Below are 15,434 nucleotides of genomic sequence, written 5' to 3'. Positions count from 1 at the left end.
GGCGCCCCGAGGCCCTGTCCGCTCACCTCTCCTTGAAGTCCAGGAAGACCTTGGCCAGCGAGCCGCCGCCTGCCATCATGGACACGTCGATGGCCCTCAGGAAGCTGTGATGCACCTTGATCAGCTCCTGGGACGAAAAGCAACTGCGTGTGAGCAGGCTCGGAGGGCGGGGCTGGGGGTGCAGAGGCTCTGGTCAAGCCTCTCGAGGCTGCTGCTGGAAGGACGTCCACGCGCGGGCCGGGCGCTGGGTGCCCCCCCAGATGCGGTCCACTGCGAGGCTCTGCAGCCGGCCACAGCCGCACCAGCCTGTCCAGACACACCGCGGCCAACCCCAGGCAAGCCCTGGAGCCAGACCCCACCGGCACGCTCGTGATCCACCCGCTGGGTGAGCGAGCGAAGGGGCTCACAGGCTCTGAGGGTCGAGTCTCTCCTCCGTGGAAGTGGGGCCCAGCCCCGGGTAAGTGTGTCCACTCCAGGGCAGAGGGGCGGCCGCCACCCCCTGTGTCCGTGTTCAGACCCCACAGGGCAGTGAAGCGGCTCAGTGTGCTCAGAGAGAGGGAGGGGACCACTCCCCTCCACTGCTGAGAAAACCTCGTGGGCCCTCGAGGACCTCTAGGGTCCAGCCCTCCAAGACCCCTCAAGTTGGAGCCCGCCCGACGTCGCAGCGGGTTAGGGAGGTGGCCCCCACACAGGGAGCCGGGGCAGGACCCTCACCTCCAGGTTGATGAAGATGGCTGCCATGTCCGTCGGGCTGAGCACCAGCCTTAGGGGCGCCATGTAGTTCTGCAAGAGAGAAGCCTTCATTGCACCCCGGCCTGGAGCTGGCAGGGAGGCGGGGGTGCTAACGGCCTCACAGGGTCAGGAGCTGGCAGGGAGGCGGGGGTGCTAACGGCCTCACATGGTCAGGTGTCCACAGACGGGCTCTCCGCGGGGCGGCCACTCAGCCCGGCACACAGCAGGCTCCGTGCCTCCCGGAGAGCGTGGACTTTCTGGGGAGACCCTAGAGCCACTCTGCGGGGCAAGCCCAGAGTGGGCCGGGCAGGGTCCGGCCTGGGAATCAGTGTGAGCACTGGACCCCCACCCTGCCAAGGTGGGCACAGCTCCACGGGGGGCCCCCTGCATGTGGGGCTGGACTTCAACCCCAAGGCAACCAGGGTGGGCTTTGCTGTCACTGTCTGAGACATTTGGGGGAAATGAGGCTCCCCCGGGAGGTGAGGGCATCACGCAAGGGCGCACGTGAGGACAGAGACACTGCGTGAGTCTCTCCCGGCATCAGGTCCTCGGCCTCTGCTCCGAGTGTCCCCCCAGGCCTGTCGTCAGAAAGGCGCACTCCAGCCCCACTCGCCACAGGAGCAGCCTTTAGACAAGGCGCCCACATGTGGAACCGGCCCCGGAGGCCCCCCAGGGAACGGCCGGCCACCCTCCCTGCCCACAGCAGGGTCCCAGCCGCCTGGCCCTCTCCGCGGCCGCTGCGTGAGCAGAAGCCTGTCCCCCTGCGCTCGTGGTTGCGGGATGCACTTGAACAGTTCTCCCCTTCTGGGCGGCGCCCCGCTCTGGGACTGCTTCCTCCCCTGAGACCCAGCTGGGGGGCTGGGAAGGGTTACAAACACCATCGTCCCTGGGGGCATCTCAGGACTCCTGGCTGGAGGCTCCTGTGTGCCCCGAACAGTGGGGACCCACCTAGGGATCCCCAGGACGGCTACACTCGGCCCTACTCTGCAAAGAAAGCGGGCATGGTCTCTCCTGAAAGCAATGTCGGTACTTTCATGCCTCTAAGCACTGCTGTGAGGGTGTCAAGTGACAGGGAAACGGCTCGGAGCCAGTGGTCACAGGAAGCGGGGAGAAAGCCACCTGTGTCCTCCAGGAACCGGGTAGGCCGGTGGGGAGACAGCACTGATCACACCATCTGCCAGCGGGGCTGCAGAGACCGCCAGCATCGGGCCCAGCAGAGCCCCAGGTATGGGGTGCTCACAGCCACCTACGGGCCGGCCCTGCTGCGCACCCGGCTGACGAGGGCAGGCTGAGTGCAGACGGCGCTCAGTGAGGCGGTGCTCACAAAGAGCTCACTCAGTGCCCGGCCTGGGTGACGGCGTATGCAGAAGGCATTTAGCTCTGGGCTACGATGCACCCAAAAAGAGCCGAGCTCAGCACATTTCAGGAGCAGAAGCGGCAACGATGCCCAGTGTCAGGCTGGAAGGAGCGGCAGAAACAAGCTCAGGACGGTCTCGGGTCCAAGCTGAGGCCGAGGGGTGGGAGGCGGGGCCCAGGACTCCCAGGAAACTGGCCTGGGCAAAGCCCACAGCTTGTGTGGGGCCACAGCCAGCGTGGAGCCAGAGGCCAGAGGACAGGTGAGGGTGCTCTCCGGATAGGCGGGGGCAGGGGTACAAAGCTGAGAGGCCCCGTGTCCCCCTCCCTCTGCCACCACTGCCCGGAGCCCCTGCCTGGGGAGAGGCCCCCGGGAGGCAGGGGCCCGGGGCAGCCCCAGCGGCCACGCCCACCTTCTCGATGTCCTCCAGCGTCCGGTAGTACTTGGCCTCCGTCTCCTGGATCTCCAGCAGGCAGCAGTTCCTCTTGTCGTCCTCCGTCATGCCCATTTTCTAGGGGAGGACACAGGACGTCAGCCAGGACCCTGCCGTGCTCCACACTCGGCTGGGGGGTCGCCAAGTGCGGAGCGGATGCGATGGGGGACGGCACGCCCCTCCCCTCCTTCCTGGGGACGGGGACCCTGAGGCCAGCGCAAGGGGCATGGCATGACCCTGAGGACGGTGACAGCAGGTCCCCACCAGGCTGGCCACCCCCTCCAGCACACGCAGCAGGCGGCGCATGCTTAAAGCGCCCACTGTGCGCACGGGGAGAGGCTCTGACTGGCTCCCTGGGGACTCACGTCCTCCAACCCACCATCCCAGACTGTCAGCGCCTTGGAGAAAGGGGCCAATCCCTGGCAGAGCCAGACGTCCCAAATACCCAGCAGTCTCCGACTCTGCAGAGCTCAGAGCCCATTGGCAGGGGTCCCTGGGACAGGCCCCTGTGGGGGCCCTCTAGGGCAGGACTGAGCAAGATAACGCGGCCACAGGGGCCGGGGAAGGAGCCGCAGGGGGGATGACTGTCAGGGGTGACTGTGGACGGTCCAGGCCTTCTCCTTAGGTTTTCGGCTGAGAGAATACTGGACGGGCGACATACCGGCCATTTGGACTCAAACCCGCCCGGACGTCATCCTTCTTTTCCAAGAAACGCCCCAGGGCCTCGAGTGGGCTGGCTGGGGCCACAGCGCTCCAAAGCAGCCTGTCAAGTGGGCACGTGACCCAGGCTCCTTCCCAAAGCCTGAAGCCCTGCTCAGCCTGGGAACTTGGTGTTCAGGGCCCACGACCCCCTAAAACTGCATCTAAGAATGTGGAGACCGATAGTGTCTCCCCGGGGAGGGGTCCCGGGTTGTTGCAAAGAGGATTGAGGCTTCCTGAAGGTGCAGGAAGACGGAGCTGGCAGACCTGAGCCGGGGCCTCCCCTCTGCCGGCCACTTACCTGCATGTATCTAATCTGGAAGCGTGCGGAAGAAACAGGAAAGACAGTTAGCAGTGCTTGCTCTCACTCAAGCCGAGCTTGGGGAGGCCAGGGAGCTCGCTGACAGACACCAGGCCCAGGGATCACGCCACACCCGCCACCCGCCGAACGCCAGCCCAGCGAGATGGGGGGACGGCATTGGGGCGGGGAGAGACCGGGACGGGGAGAGACCGGGACGGGGAGAGACCGGGATGGGGTCGGACTGGGATGGGGACAGACAGGATAGGGGACAGAGTGGGATGGGGTCAGACTGGGAGAGGACAGACTGGGACAGGGTCAGACTGGGGCGGGGATCAGACTGGGATGGGGAGAGACTGGGAGACATCAGACTGGGACGGGGACAGACTGGGACGGGGTCAGACTGGGATGGGGACAGACAGGATAGGGGACAGACAGGAGAGGGGACAGACTGGGACGGGGTCAGGCTGGGACAGGGGACAGACAGGAGAGGGGTCAGACTGGGACGGGGTCAGGCTGGGACAGGGGACAGACTGGGACTGAGCGGGTGACACCTTCCCCCATCCCGGGCCAGGCTCTGCGTGGCACCTGCCACGCCCTGGCTTTCTTCCTTTAGAGACATCACTATGCCCTGTACCTTCCACTCAGACTGTTCAGATAGCTCCAGACATGATGGGGAAGGAAATAAAGCCAGCTTTTGTCTCTGGGGACCTGCCATGTGGCAGGAGGCCCACCCTGCCTGGTGGACCAGTGTGAGCCCGGTGCCAAGCCTGGGGAAGCTAAGCATCACTGGGCAGGTGGGATGCCAGCCTGTCCCCAGGACACAGGCAGGCATCCCCCCAGCCCCACAGATACCCAGGGTTCTGTATGGCCCTTCAGGACCAGAGGCAGCAGTGGGTCCTGGGGTTTCTGTGGGCCAGGGGCGGATGCGGTCTCTCAAGAGCCAGCTGGGGGGGTGGTGCCCCCAGAGAACCACATAAGCCACTGCACCCACATTCCCTTCCCTGACCCACAGACACCCCGCTTCCAAAGACTGGGGAGTGAGCGGGCCCCAACCTCAGCTTGCTGCCAAATGCGGGAGGCGGCCCTGCCTTTCAGACCAGCTCCAGGGAGGCAAAGGGGAGACCTCCCGCCCCCCGAGCCCACTTCCCTGGAAGGTTCAGGAGCAGGACTGCCTGGGCAGAGGGGCAGACCTGGGGTCACAGACACACCCCTGACTCTCTAGAGCGAGATTCCTGGTGATCGGGCAGAAGGAAATCCACCTTCAGACCCTCAAGGGGCAAAGCGAGAAACCTCTCCTGGAGTTGGGGCTGTGAGCTGGCTGCCAGCGTCTCGGCGCCTCCCGGCAGAGGGCAAGGCCTCTGAAAGTCCTGTTTCTGCATCACCAATGCTCAACCCCACACTGAGGGAAAACACCAAAACTTGCTTCCCTGCATTTCTTTGGTGAAAGCAAATGGCAGCAAGAGCCTCTAGGGTTGTCAAGAGGCATCTCGCCCACCCCCAGGAGTCTGGGGGTGCAAGGCGGCTGGAGTCCACCCCACTGGGTCCCCGTCTCCCATCCTGGCCCGGCAGGACCCCCTCTCCAGCTGAGCAGCTGCACACACAGGCGTCGAGGGGTGACTGCCGACGGCTGGAAATGAACACCCCTGTGCGCGAAGGTGCCTGGCCGGCTGACTGAGCGCACAGCACCTCGTGCCTCTGCACAGCGGGGCAGGGGTCCAGCGGCCTGAGGTCAGCACTGAGTCTCCACCCCAGGCTCCCCGGGCAGGAGGGACTCGGGGTCCTGCACGCCTTCTGGGGGAGAATTCCACAGCAATGTGCCCAGGGCGGTGGGGTAGCGGAGGTGGCACCTCCCAGTCTCCCAGGAACATTTCACGGGAAAGAAAGGGCGCCTCTCGGGGGCTCAGCTGTGGGGTCGGGCAGAGGCTGCGCGGCGCGGCGGGCGGGGCTCACCATGGGCTGCTGCACCTCCACCCTGATGATGTCCTCATAGATGTCGTCCCCGTCATCCTCGCACGGGACGCAGTCGTAGATGTCCTCGCCCACGCCGTGCTCACTGCGGGGAGGCAGGGGGGTCAGAGGCGGGCGCTGAAGCCACAGCCACCGGGGGCGCCAGCCCGCGGGGGCCTCCTGGAGAGGAGAGGCCGTCGGGGCCACCGAGAGCCTCTCCCTCTCAGCCTCCGTCTCCCAGCCCAGCGACAGGGTGTAGCACCTGCCTTCCGAGGCTTCTGGGATCTCAATTTCAGGCAGCCTCGGGCTCTGCTTGCTGCCCTTCTGGAAGGTCTCCCACCACGATAAAGCGCACCCATCCCAGTCATTTAGTAAATGCTGGGGATGCCCGGCGGGAGGCTGGGGGCAAGATGCTGCCTTAACAGGTGGTGCCCAGCTCTGGGGACCAAAAATGCCCTTCCCGCACCCACACCTGGGACCTGGAGCCCCGCAAGCTCTTGGCTCAGGCCAGAGTCTCCCCAGCCCCTGTAGTCCAAGTGTGAAGGTCAAAGTGCAGAAGTCGCAGACACATGGACATCTTCCCTGCCAAGAGGTCAGGGAACCGAGCAGAGAGGGACACAAAGCTTGCAATGTGCCTTTCCAAACAAGCAAGGAAGTTATCGGCCTTCCCCAGTGGCTCAGCGGTAAAGAATCGTCTGCAGTGCAGGAAATCCAGGTTTGATCCCTGGGTGGGGAAGATCCCCTGGAGGAGGGCACGGCAATCCACTCCAGAATTCTTGCCTGGAGAATCCCATGGACAGAGGAGCCCAGTGGGCTACAGTGTATGGGGTCGCAAAGAGTTGGAGGTGACTAAAGTTGCCTGACTGCGCACACAAGGTGGTTACTGCTCGATTCATAATTCAATAGGCATTTGTTTCCGCTCATGAGCTCGACCAACAAGTCATCTCCTCTGACCTGCAAGAATCAAGTCATGAGACACCTCCTCCAAGAGGCCTTCTGGGACCTCCACCCAGTCTGCCATCCCAGACTCTCCCCAGCGCTCTCCTCTCACGGCACCTCCAGTTATTCCATACATGCCTGTGGGTGAGCCTATCTCACCTCCAGACAAAACCCAACTTCGTAATCCCTTCTGATCTCCACACCTGATACAAGGTAGGTGCTCAATAAACTTTCACTGAATCAGCAGATGAGCCGATGGGACTGTGCAACAGCTCCTGCAAGCCTGGCACACAGCCCACTCCTGACCCCAGGGGTCACTCTGGCCTGGGGCGCCACTGGGCCCAGGGTGGCCAGCTCTTCAGCCCGCTGTGGGGTCTGTCCTTGGGGGCCTCAGCAGGCCAGCTCACCACGGAGGCCCACGCCAGGGCCCTGTGCGCCTCTCTGCGGGGTACAGCCCACCCAGCCGGGCTGAAGGCGGGCTAGCCAAGTTCTCCTCTGAAAGGCATCAGGATGAGGTGGACCACTGCCCGAGTCAGCGGAAGGGGGCGAGGAGAGAGGAGAAATGACCCCAGCCGCTCGTATGCATGGGTTTCTAGCCACGTCCCAAACCGAGCTCTTGAATGTTAGCTGCCGTTCTACAGACGAGGGCAGGCAGGGACCTCCGGGGTCAGGGAGAGAGCTCTCTGCAAACCCACCAGAGAGGAGGCCATGCCATTCTAGGGAAGACCTAGGCAGCCAGAGGGGCCTGGTCTCCCTGGAGCCCTGGACGCCAGCCCAGCTCACTGTGATGGGGCGGGAGCATCGGACGTGCCTCTTCGGGGACAGGGGCAGCCAGCGCCCATCCTGGTGAGACCTCCGCAGCTGATGGACGGGGGGCGGGACGGGATGCGGCTGCTCTGGGAGACCTCCCCTGGTGTTTCACAACCTCTCCAGGTGTGGGGAAGAAGAGGATGGGCAGAGAACACAGCCGGATCGCACGGTGCTGCACCAGCTAACGGACCCCTCCAATGCTTACGTGAGCAGCCACCCACCCATGGAGGGGCGGGCAGGATGTCAGAGCACATGGGGGCCTCGAAAAACACGTCTGCTTTTCAACTCAACGCCGCCTGGGAGGCGGGAGCGCTGGCACCATTTCACAGATTAGGGTCACACACTGAGGCTCCGTGGCGGCTACGGGGGGCGGGGGGGGCGAGCTCGGCCAGCCCCGTCCTTCCTGCCCTCTCCCGCCCGCCCGCCACCCTCCACAGCAAGCTGCGTGTCTGGACGTCGGCAGTCCCGAGAACTGGGGTGCAAATCAGCACCCAGACGGTGACAGAGCCCCCAGCTCCTGTCAGAACCTACGAGAAGGCAGAGGAGGGTGTCTGTCCCCCGAGGTGGGCCTTGGGAACGGTCACTTGCATTCACATGAATCACCCCCCACCCCTCTAGGTGTTGCCCCCAAAGGAAGTGGGGCTCCTGCAGCCCCGGCCTCCCGGGTCCTGGGTTCAGGCAGGGACCTGCATGGGTTCTTCCCTAAGGGTGCCAGACATCCTGGGGTTTCCGTCGTCAGCCGAGCGAGGCTGGTGACAAAGGCGCTGTCTGGAATCCTGACGGCGTGGAACAGAGGGGAGGCGGGCACGCTCTCAATCCCACCATCTGCAGACAGACATCCGCTCTGCTCCGACGGGCCGGTGGAAGGCAGTCAAGTGGGTGAGGGGATCGTGATGGTTAAATATTCCAAAAGCCGATGAAATGAATCAAAATCGTCAGCCTTGAAAGGGTCTGTGGGGTCATCAGGTGCAGGGGCAGCAATCTGCCAGCCCCTTTATCATCCCACATTTGGGGGAACATTTTCATTGACCCCAGGACTCTACCCCAACTCGCTCGGAATCATTTTCAGCAAAGACCCCTCCTGGGGACGCGCCCACCACCAGTCAACCTGAATCAGGGCTCAAGATGCACCTGAGCCCAAAGCTGTCCGTCAGGCAGATGGGAAAGCCAGGTGGACGGGCAGGGAACTGGCCGTATGTCGTACGAAAGAAGTATTCCTGTTCTGTGGCCTCCCGGTCAGCTGGGCTGGTCGGCATGCTTTCGCTGGAGGAGGCCCTGATGACGTGGCGCAGAGGGTACTCAGAGAAACGGGACAGGAGGTCTCTCCATCTTAGGGAGAGGCGGACACCTGCCCTGCTGGGATCCCCAGCCAGAGCTGCGGCATCATCCGGAGGGAGAGGAAAGCGAAGGCTGGAGGCTCCAAAGCTTCCAGGACAGGCGGGACTTGAAAGACGCCAGGACGCCCGTGTGGACCGTGGGGTCCTAGAAAAGGTGTTGAGGGACAAGCCCCTCCTCTGCCACCCTCTTCTCTGGCGCCACCCGCCTAACTAGGCATGTGCTGGTCTCCGCAGGGCACCGCTGCATGCTGAGCGCAGGGTGGAATGCCACAACGCAGGCTTTCCACCATTTTCAGGGTTTGTGCAGACTGAGATGGGGCTTCCCAGGTGCCTCGGCGGCAAAGAATCTGCCTGCCACTGCAGGAGACGCAGGTTCGACCCCTTCGTCGGGAAGGTCCCCTGGAGAAGGAGGCGGCAAGGCACTCCGGTGTTCTTGCCTGGAGAATCCCATGGACAGAGGAGCCTGGCGGGCTGCAGTCCACGGGGTCGCAGAGTCAGACACGCCTGGGCAGCTGAGCAGGACTGCACGTAGACGGAGGCGTACCTGAGCTGCACCATTTTGACAAGGGCACCCACATCCCGTGACCCTGAAGAACACTCTCGTCTCCCCTACGAGCTCCTCCCCTTCCTATCCCCTCCCCTAGTCACCCCTCTGACTGTTCTTCACCGTAGACTTTCTCTTCGGCTGTTCTAAATGTCACATCAACAGCAGTGTGTGCCATGCCCATTTCTGGGCCTGGCTTCCTTTCCTCAACATCATGCCCCTAGATCCAGGCTGCTGCCCCCATCAGCAATTCATCCCTTTTTTATAGCTGAGTCTCAATCCACGGCATGAATGGGCCACAATCTGACATCCATTCTCCTTTTGATGAACATTTGGGTGGCTTCCAAGTTCTGGTTATCGTAAATAAAAGCTGCTATGAGCATTTGTCTTTTTCTTGGTGGACATATGCTCTCATTTCCTTTGGAAATGAAATTCCACAAGGCGTGGAATTGTTGGACCAAAGGGGAGGTGGGCACATTTAACTTGATCAGTAGCTGCCAAGCATCTTCCCAAAGCGAGCAGCTGCAGCAGTCACGCCACCAGCAGCAGTGTGCATGAGTGACAGTTACTCCCGTTCTTTCCAGCTCTGGCAACTTCCAGTCTTTTTAATTTTAGCCACTAGAGTGTGCAAGTAGTGAGATAGAATTGTGGCTTTATTTTGCATTCCTGCAATGATTAATGATGTTGACAACTTTTCCGTGTACTTATGGACATTTGTGTATCTTTCTATGTAAAAGGCTTGCTCAAGACTTCTGTCCATTTCTAAAAGTTAGTTGCCATCTTCTTACTGAATTCTAGGAGTTCTTTATATATGATGGATACAAGTCCTTGGTCAGGTATATTAAAAAAAAATTTCCCCCCCCAACCCAGTCTCCAGCAAGGTGAAGGTGAAGTTGCTCAGTCGTGTCTGACTCTTTGCGACCCCACGGACTGTAACCTACTAAGCTTCTCCATCCATGGGATTCTCCAGGCAAGAATACTGGAGTGGATTGCCATTTCCTTCTCCAGGGCATCTTCCTGACCCAGGGATCAAACCCGGGTCTCCCGCATTGGAGGCAGATGCTTTAACCTCTGAGCCACCAGGGAAGTTCTCCATGGTGTCTTTCGATAAGGATCCATTTTTCATTTTAATGAAACTTAATTTATTGAGTTTTTCGTCTATGGTGTCCTGACTCTACCCTGTATCACATCTAAGAAACCTTTGTGCTCTCTGCTTTCCTTCAGGTTGCAAAGGGTTTTCTCCTGTATCTTCTCCTAAGATCTATACAGTGTTTATGTTTAGGCCTCTGGTCCACCTCAACTGGAAATCTATGTACGGTGTGAGGTAGGGCTTGAAGTTCATTTTCCCATCCCTGTGTGGACATCCAGATGCTTCAGAACAATCTGTTGAAAACTTTCTTTTCCTCACTGGATTGCTTGGATCCCTTTGACAAAAACCAGTTGACCACATGTGTGCGGGTCTGTTCTAGAATGCTCTATTCTAGCCCATCAATATATTCAGCTATCATTACACCAGTACCACTCTGCCTTAATGTAAGCTTTATAGAAAGGCTTGAAATCAGGTCGTGTAAACTCTCTAGCTTAGTTCTCTCCTTAACCGTTTGGCAGATAATTTTGTTTGCTTAGTTTTGGTTGCACTGGGTCTTTGCTGATGCACGGGCTGTTTCCGGGTGCAGCGACCAGGGGCCACCCTTCGTGGTGGACTGTGGGCTTCTCACTGGGGGGGGGGGGGGGCTTCTCCTGTTGCAGGGCGCCGGCCTTGGGGCAGCAGGATTCAGGAGCGGCGGCACGTGGGCCCAGCAGTGGTGGCGCACGGGCTGAGTCTCTCTGCGGCATGTGGGATCTTCCTGGATCAGGGTCAAACCCACGTCCCCTGCGTTGGCAGGTGGCTTCCTTAACCGCCGAGCCACTAGGGAAGGCCTAGCTTTGTTCTTTGATCGGACTGCTTAGACCGTCCTGAAGTCCTCTAAATTTCTGTATCAGCTTTACAATAACTGTGTCAATTTAAAAAAAAAAAAAGGAATCTGCTGGAATTATAATAAGAACTGTGGTAAATCTATAGTCTAACTTGGGAAAAACTGACATCTTAACAAGATCATCTTCCAATCTATGCACAGAGTGCATACTTTCATGTATTTAGGTCTTTGATTGTCTCTCAGCAACATTTTGTAGTTTATCATAGAGATTTGGAATTTAGGAAGCTCGAGGCTACTGTTTTTTCAATTTTTTTTCCTGCCTTATTTGTTTTTTCTTCTCCTTCTGGGATTCCAATTATGCCTATTAGACACTTGATATTGTCCCACATGTTGAGACTCTGCTCATATTTTTAAATCTTCTTTTCTTTCTGCTACTTAAGAGTGTATGCCTTCCACTGAACTATCTTCGAGTCCAGTGATTCTTTCCTCTGCCATCTGCAGTCTTCTGCTAAACTGATCCAGTGACTATTCATTTAAGCTGCCATGCTTTGCGGTCCTAGAATTTCCATTTGGTCCTTTTTTATAATTTCTATTTCTCTACCGAGGCTCCCCATCTGTTCACTCACCTGACACTCATTTTCCTCGAAGCCCTGATCAAGATAATAAAAGCTGCTAATTGTGACATCTAAGTCATCTCAACAGTGATTCCCCTGGACATTGGTTTTCTCCTCAGTAGGACTCATTTACACCCGTTTCTTTCTTGGTTTGACGATTTTTTATTGCACACTGGACACTACAAATGACTCATTACGGAGATCCTGGATCCACTATTTCTTTCAAAGAGTAATATTTGTTCTGACAGTTTACTTGGTTGGCTGGACTCAAACTTCAAACTCTATCTTCCCTGCTGTGGGCAGCAGCTGAAATGACAGCTAAATTCAGTTTCCAGCCGTTGCATTTTTTGCTGGAAATCTTAGGGCCTCTCCTGTGTTTGAGAGGTTTAATGGTCAACCAAGGACTCAGGTGGATTCTGTCAGCAGATCTGCGTCTGTGGGCTCCTCCCTTCCAGCATTCCCCACCGAACTTTCTGACTGTCCTACCACCCTCAATTTCTTGCTCTGACACCTCACGCCAGTGGACTGGGGGTTCCCTCAGGTAAAGGACTACAAGCTCTCGATCCCAACCACATTGAGCAGCTCCAGAAGAAACAGCGGGCTCCTCCAGGTACGGGTGAGACGATGCCGTCCCTTGCCCCCTCCTCTGCACTCACGGAAGGAACAGAACCGCGAGGCCGAGGCAGCTGGAACACACCGTCTGCGGTTCCCCCAACACACGTCCATCACGAGCTCAGCTGCTCCTCCTCCGCAGAATCAGCACGGACAAGGAGCAGTCATTCAGGCAGGATCGACTTTCAGGCCCCACATTCATCTCTTCTAATTCACTCAGGGCAGCGAGGTTAAAAATAGGCTGCCAGAGACACCAGACGGAGAGCTGTGTTCCGGCATCTGAACTCGGGACAGAAAAATCTCAAAAATGCAGACACAGTCACTTCTCTCCATTCTGCAAAATGTCTGTTATCCAGAACCTGTTGAAAACTTGCGGGAGGGACGGATATATCAGGCGTTTGGGATTAAGAGATTCACACACTATATATAAAGCGGACGACTAAGGCCCACTGTGCAGCGCAGGGAACTATGCTCAGTATTGCAGTGACCTGGGAGGGCAGAGCCTGGGAAACACAGAGGCACATGTGCATGACGGGAGCACAGTGCTTTGGACCTGAAACAACACGACTTTGTAAGTCAGCCCAACTTCAGTTAAAAACAGACAGGCAAGCTTGAGTGGTGAATGATCAGCTTCACGCCTCTAATGTCCCAGCTTTACCCCCGTTGACAGGGCCTCATTATCTAGCCATGAGGACACTCATAAGCCTGCTCTCTACATTTATAGGCCTTTTCAATTATGAAGACTCTCCACAGCCATTATTTAATTCAGGTCGATGAGCACTAAGAAATACAGGTTCGTGCATATCACACGAAATTGTAAAATAGTAGCACTGAAATTTCATTTCACGCATGTTCCACGTTCCAGGAAGAGGGGGAAATACACAAGAAACGGCAAAGAAGTGAGTTGTTTTTTTTTTTTAAGAAGTGAGTTTTTTTAAGAAGCGAAAGCAAAGTCATAAAGGTAAAACTACATATGTTTGCTCAACTTGGTGATTAAGATGAAAAGATGATCAGATTTGACTGTTTTAAGCTACACTTATCCTAAGACCGAGTCTGCACTGGTAGGTGACTCCCAGAATCCGAGGGACACAGAAGCACCAACTAACTGTCTGTCTGTCCATGGGCCTCACAGTCCAGGTGGGGAGACCGACGGGGCAGCAGTTACGTCTGAGATGCAGACCCATCTGACCTGGAGGAGTGTCACTTGCGTGGGGTGACAAGCTCTGGTCTCCAACAGCTCTGTCCCTTTGGCCAACACAGCATGGAAATTCCACCACTGCCCCGCTGATTCTTAGCTGAGGCATCGCCTCCGAGTGTGAGTCTCCTGAGCAGGCAGAGGGCAGATACATTACAAGCCTTGGGCATCTGCTAACACAGATGAGTTACTGCTGGGCCTGGCTGGCCCAGCGCATCTGACGGCCACGGGGGCCGAATGGAGAAAAAGGCAATGACAGGTGTGGGGTCAGCAGGGGGGAGGGTGCAACACGAGGCCCCCGAAGGTCTGAAGGGCCCTGGGGTGCAGGGCTGTGACCTGGAGGTGTATCCAACGAGGCGCGGATCCCTGTGACCTGGAGGTTCATCCAACGAGGCGCGAACCCTGGCCTCTGTTTCTCCTGCGACAGGAGCTGGGTCCACCCAGTGTGCCCTGGCCCTCGGAGCTCAGTGGGACCCCACGGCCCCTACAAACCATCCCATGGGGCAGAGGCCAGGATCAGAGCCCGGTGCGCTGGACCTAACTCCAGTCCCACCTCCTACGGTCCTAGAAAAGGAACTCAAGGCCCTGGAAAAAACACAAAAGGGACTCTCAACCACCCAGGCCGAGTTCTATCACACCAGGCCATCTCAGTTCCAGCCTGAGTCTTTTCTCAGCATCACGCAGACCCACAGAGCCTTGCCGTGAAGCTCCCAGCTATCAGAGGCTGGGCTTCACGGATAAACTGCGCGTCCCCACCACCCTACAGCGGTCTGTGCACACAACCACGCTCGGGCAACGCCGGGCCGCAGGGCTGGTGCCTCCCCTTCTCCTTCAGTTCAAGCTCTCGTTGTGGGATCCCGACTCTCCTGAAAGCGGCCCCCTCAGGGGGAAGCAGTCAGTCGAGTCTGAGATGGACTCTCAGCCCTGGGCAGGGCTCTGCAGCTCTGGGGAAGAGAACCTAACTGGGGATGAGGTAGCGTCGCTGGAAGGATCGGCCTCAAAGGAGCTGAGGAGCATGGGCCCAGCATACAGCAGGCGCTCACTAATGGCCATGGCCCAGCACCCCACGAGGGGGAGGAGACGGTCCACCAGACAGTACTTAGCATGGTGGTCCACGCTCAATAAACAGACACCGGCAGCGTCAAAGACATCGGATGTCCTGAAACACATCCAACCAGACAGTCGGGAGGCGAGTGTCAGCACGGATCTGTCCTCGGCAGGCTTCAGCAATCGCCCTTCTCTGTCCAACTGTCCAGGAGAGCACAGAGGACAGTGTGAGCAGAGGAGGCCAGGGCCACAGCGGGGCCAAGGGGGCCCCCACCCCTCCGGATCGTGCCCAGGCCACCGTGAGACCCCAGAGCCCCCTTCAGCAGGACGCCACGTGAGAGGCTGCCCAGGCCTCCGCAGCCCCCAGCCCACGTCCCAGGGCAGCCCCCTCCCCTCTCCCCCTTCACACTGGCAGCAGCTGTACTGGCAGATGCTAAATCCTGACAATTACTCTGGCCCTCACAATGGCCCGATACCCTCCGGGAGGCCCCGATCCTGGCCTGCTGCCTCCCTGAGACAGCAGAAACCTCCCCACCCGCTGAGACCCTGGGCCCACGCCCCGCTGCCCCAGGAGCCTCGCCCGCCAACCTCGATTTTGGTACAGAAAGTCAGCTGCTTAGAAGAGCTTCCCCCACGCCCCCCACTACGCGCGGAAAATCACAGAAGAGCGAACAGACTCTCTGCTTTCTGCCGCCTGCGAGCCTGTGTGTACGGTGGACATAAACCGTCATGACTGACGACGCGATGTGCCTTTGGGCCCTGGGCCGTCTCACGCTGAGAAGCAAGATCCCTGACCACCACTAAACTGTGACTAGGAAACCAAAGCCGGCATCTCCTGACCTCCGTCCACCCCAGTCGGGGGCGGCGGGGTGGCAAGGAGAGTGGGCTGTGGAGGGCCTGGGGAAGCCGGCTGTGCGCTGGACGGGCTGCACGTCGGAACAGAGACAGACAAGG

The 15,434-nt window shown here is 58.7% G+C and overlaps 1 protein-coding gene across 6 annotated transcripts in view; it reads right to left on the bottom strand.

Moving 5' to 3' along the window:
• Positions 1 to 15,434, bottom strand: part of VAV2 (vav guanine nucleotide exchange factor 2) — a 178,220-nt gene that overhangs the window by 36,874 nt on the left and 125,912 nt on the right. For all 6 annotated transcript variants that reach the window (XM_069579840.1, XM_069579836.1, XM_069579837.1 and 3 more), the window contains exons 5-8: positions 5,470 to 5,572; positions 2,499 to 2,597; positions 715 to 783; positions 27 to 127 (exon numbers count right to left, since the gene is read on the bottom strand). In XM_069579840.1, coding sequence (XP_069435941.1) covers positions 27 to 127; positions 715 to 783; positions 2,499 to 2,597; positions 5,470 to 5,572 — 372 coding nt within the window. The remainder of the gene's footprint in view (positions 1 to 26; positions 128 to 714; positions 784 to 2,498; positions 2,598 to 5,469; positions 5,573 to 15,434) is intronic.

Source organism: Ovis canadensis, chromosome 3 (assembly GCF_042477335.2).
Source record: "Ovis canadensis isolate MfBH-ARS-UI-01 breed Bighorn chromosome 3, ARS-UI_OviCan_v2, whole genome shotgun sequence".
Lineage (NCBI taxonomy): Eukaryota > Metazoa > Chordata > Mammalia > Artiodactyla > Bovidae > Ovis > Ovis canadensis.
This window is presented reverse-complemented; position numbering and strand designations above follow the sequence as displayed.